This window comes from Nematolebias whitei, chromosome 9, assembly GCF_014905685.2.
Source record: "Nematolebias whitei isolate Nwh7 chromosome 9, NemWhi1, whole genome shotgun sequence".
Taxonomy (NCBI): Eukaryota; Metazoa; Chordata; class Actinopteri; order Cyprinodontiformes; family Rivulidae; genus Nematolebias; species Nematolebias whitei.
This window is the reverse complement of record NC_056506.1, coordinates 50,443,923-50,446,438: the sequence shown is the minus strand read 5'-3', so window position 1 is coordinate 50,446,438 and position 2,516 is coordinate 50,443,923. Positions and strand designations below refer to the sequence as shown.

General features: G+C 45.0%; 1 protein-coding gene across 1 annotated transcript in view; it reads right to left on the bottom strand.

The window, feature by feature from the left end:
• Window positions 1-47: 47 nt before the first annotated feature.
• saga (S-antigen; retina and pineal gland (arrestin) a) overlaps window positions 48-2,516 on the bottom strand; it is a gene marked incomplete in the record, with an annotated part of 30,789 nt that continues 28,320 nt past the window's right edge. The window contains 6 exon segments of the mRNA XM_037681423.1: window positions 48-309; window positions 1,384-1,393; window positions 1,506-1,558; window positions 1,790-1,804; window positions 1,983-2,060; window positions 2,131-2,268. Of these exon segments, the coding sequence (XP_037537351.1) occupies window positions 183-309; window positions 1,384-1,393; window positions 1,506-1,558; window positions 1,790-1,804; window positions 1,983-2,060; window positions 2,131-2,268 (421 nt within the window).

The following is a 2,516-nucleotide window of genomic DNA, read 5'->3' as shown; positions in this document are numbered from 1 at the left end:
ACAGAGACTAGAGAACAGAGAACAGAAGAAAGAACAGAGAACAGAAGCGAGAAGAGAGAACTGGAACCAGGAGAGAAAAGATTAAACTTTTTGTCTCACTCCATGAAATAAAACTTCAGAACGGTCCTTTAGTCCGGGATCATCCGACAGGAACTCCCAGCTGTCGGCTCGTCGGCTCTTCTCTACTTCTCTTTGGGCGCCATGTCGTCACCCCCCGACACATTTCCCTCCTCGTCCTCGTCGTCTCCCACGATCCCCTTCAGGTAGGAGCGTTTGAACTCCTGGAACACCAGCTCCTCCTCCAGCTCACTGAGAACAGCAGAACCACGTTATCTGCAGAGAACCAGCCACGCCGCAGCAGCAGAACAACCTGCAGGTGGGCCAGTCCAGAACTGGTCTTCTGATTCACTGGACCTGATCCAGACTTTACAAACTGGTTTGGACCAGCACCTAGACCAGGTTTTATTTTGGACTTGGGCTGTTCTGTCGCTCAGTTTCGGTCCTTGTAGCTGAACATTTTCACCCATCTTTAACTTCTGAACCATTCGGGTTTAAAAAGCTCCTGAACTCAAAACAGACAAAGAACCACCGTCAGAGCAAAAACACAATTTGTGCTCATTTATTTTGAAAAACCCCAAAGGAAAGAGTTTAAATGAAAACCAGCAAGGTCACTGAAGGTCACGTCTCAGGGCAACAGACTTATCTGCTGCAGGTAGGACACTTGTCTTTTCTCATCTAGTCCTCACATTTGTCAAACACAACCCACAACACGCTGAATGCAATAAAGAAGCAGCCAAAGTCCAAAGAAAACAGAACCGAACCTCCAGAACCAAAGAGAAAGCCCAGATCCTGATTTCAGGAGGTCTGGATCCATGAAGATCTAAAGAAACAAAGGCTGCTTGAAAAGATTAAATCAGATTATATCAGAATCTGTTTGGGTTCTGTTACGGCCTCAGACTGACATGGTTGACACACAGTCTACGTCCAGATGGTTTCTGCTGCAGATAATCTACATCAGATTATTGACTTTTGTGTAGAAATGGTCCAAACATTAAACTTAACCTCCATAAACCACCGAGTACATCAAGAACAGATAATCCCAGACTCCAGCATTTTGTGCATAAATTCTTCCACAAAAACTTCTCATAATTTAAACCCAATCTGAGGTGTAATTTGAAGCTAATTTGAGGAGTAATTTGAACCTAATCTGAAGAGTAATTTGAACCTAATCTGAAGAGTAATTTGAACCTAATCTGAAGAGTAACTTGAAGCTAATCTGAGGTGTAATTTGAAGATAATCCATCCAAACTCCACCCTGAATAAACTGAAGAGCTGCAGCTCAGCAGGCTTCAGGTCCAAACTAAAGCTCTGCTTCATTCTTACCTCTCCTTCACTGATGGCAGCAAACAAACAAACAAACAAACAAAGGCCCAGATTAATGTTGGATTAGACACAGAGTGGACTTTGTGCAGTTCGGTTACGATGCTGTGAGGGAGTGCTTTTACCCAGCTCAGGTTTGGGATGCATTAGTTTGAAGGGAACCTCCAGGCTCACCTCGCTGCACAACAAACAACAACCTCCGTTAACAAACAAACAAACAAACAAAATAAACAAGGTGAGTTCAGCTCAGAGCTTCTGCGGAGCTGTGGTCCACTTTTTAACAACGCTGATAAAAACAAGAGGAACGACTTCTCTGCTCGAGTTTAAACACAGAAATGTTTTGAATTTAATTTAATCTGTGAGGATTGAATCTGTTTGAAGGTCGACTGAAGGTCAGAGGAGCACTCACCTGGACCCCATCATCCTGCCGGCAGGTTGGAAAACAGATCCGTTATTAAACACAAACAGTTTTTATGCACAAAGTTAAGTATTAATCAATAAAAGCCCCAGCAGCGTCTCTGAACGAGATGAACGGTTTGATGCCGAACGTGAAAAACACAAATAAACTTCAGGACTCGCTTTGTGAAGAGAAGCCCACTGACCCTCCGATGGAGAGCTTCACCACCACTTTATATGAAACCATGATCCCCAGGACCTCCTTCAGCACGCCTTCCTTGATTCTGAAAGCAAACAGAGTGTTTCAGCTGAAGGGCGAGACGTTTTGTCCCGCGGCAGGACGTCTCCGCTCACATGCTGGTGGACGCCAGGTTGGTGTCTTCGTGCTTCAGCTTGCCGTCCAGAGCGATGCCCCTCCTCTCCCGGTTGTTGGCCAGCAGCGGCAGCAGCTTGTAGACCTTCTGCAGCGTCGCCCCGGCCGACACCGAGTCCCTGAGACAGGAAGTGGACATGAAGACAACGGAGACGTTGGACAACACTGACTGCAGCAGGAACGCTCACCTGAGACACAGAACTGAACATCTGTCATGATAAAATCATCTGGAACTAAAAAAACAAGAAGCCTCCTCGTTTCTGTGTATTATTCATTCATTCATTCATTCATTCATTCATTCATCCATCCATCCATCCATCCATTCATCCATCCATTTATTCATCCATTCATTTATTCATTCATCCAT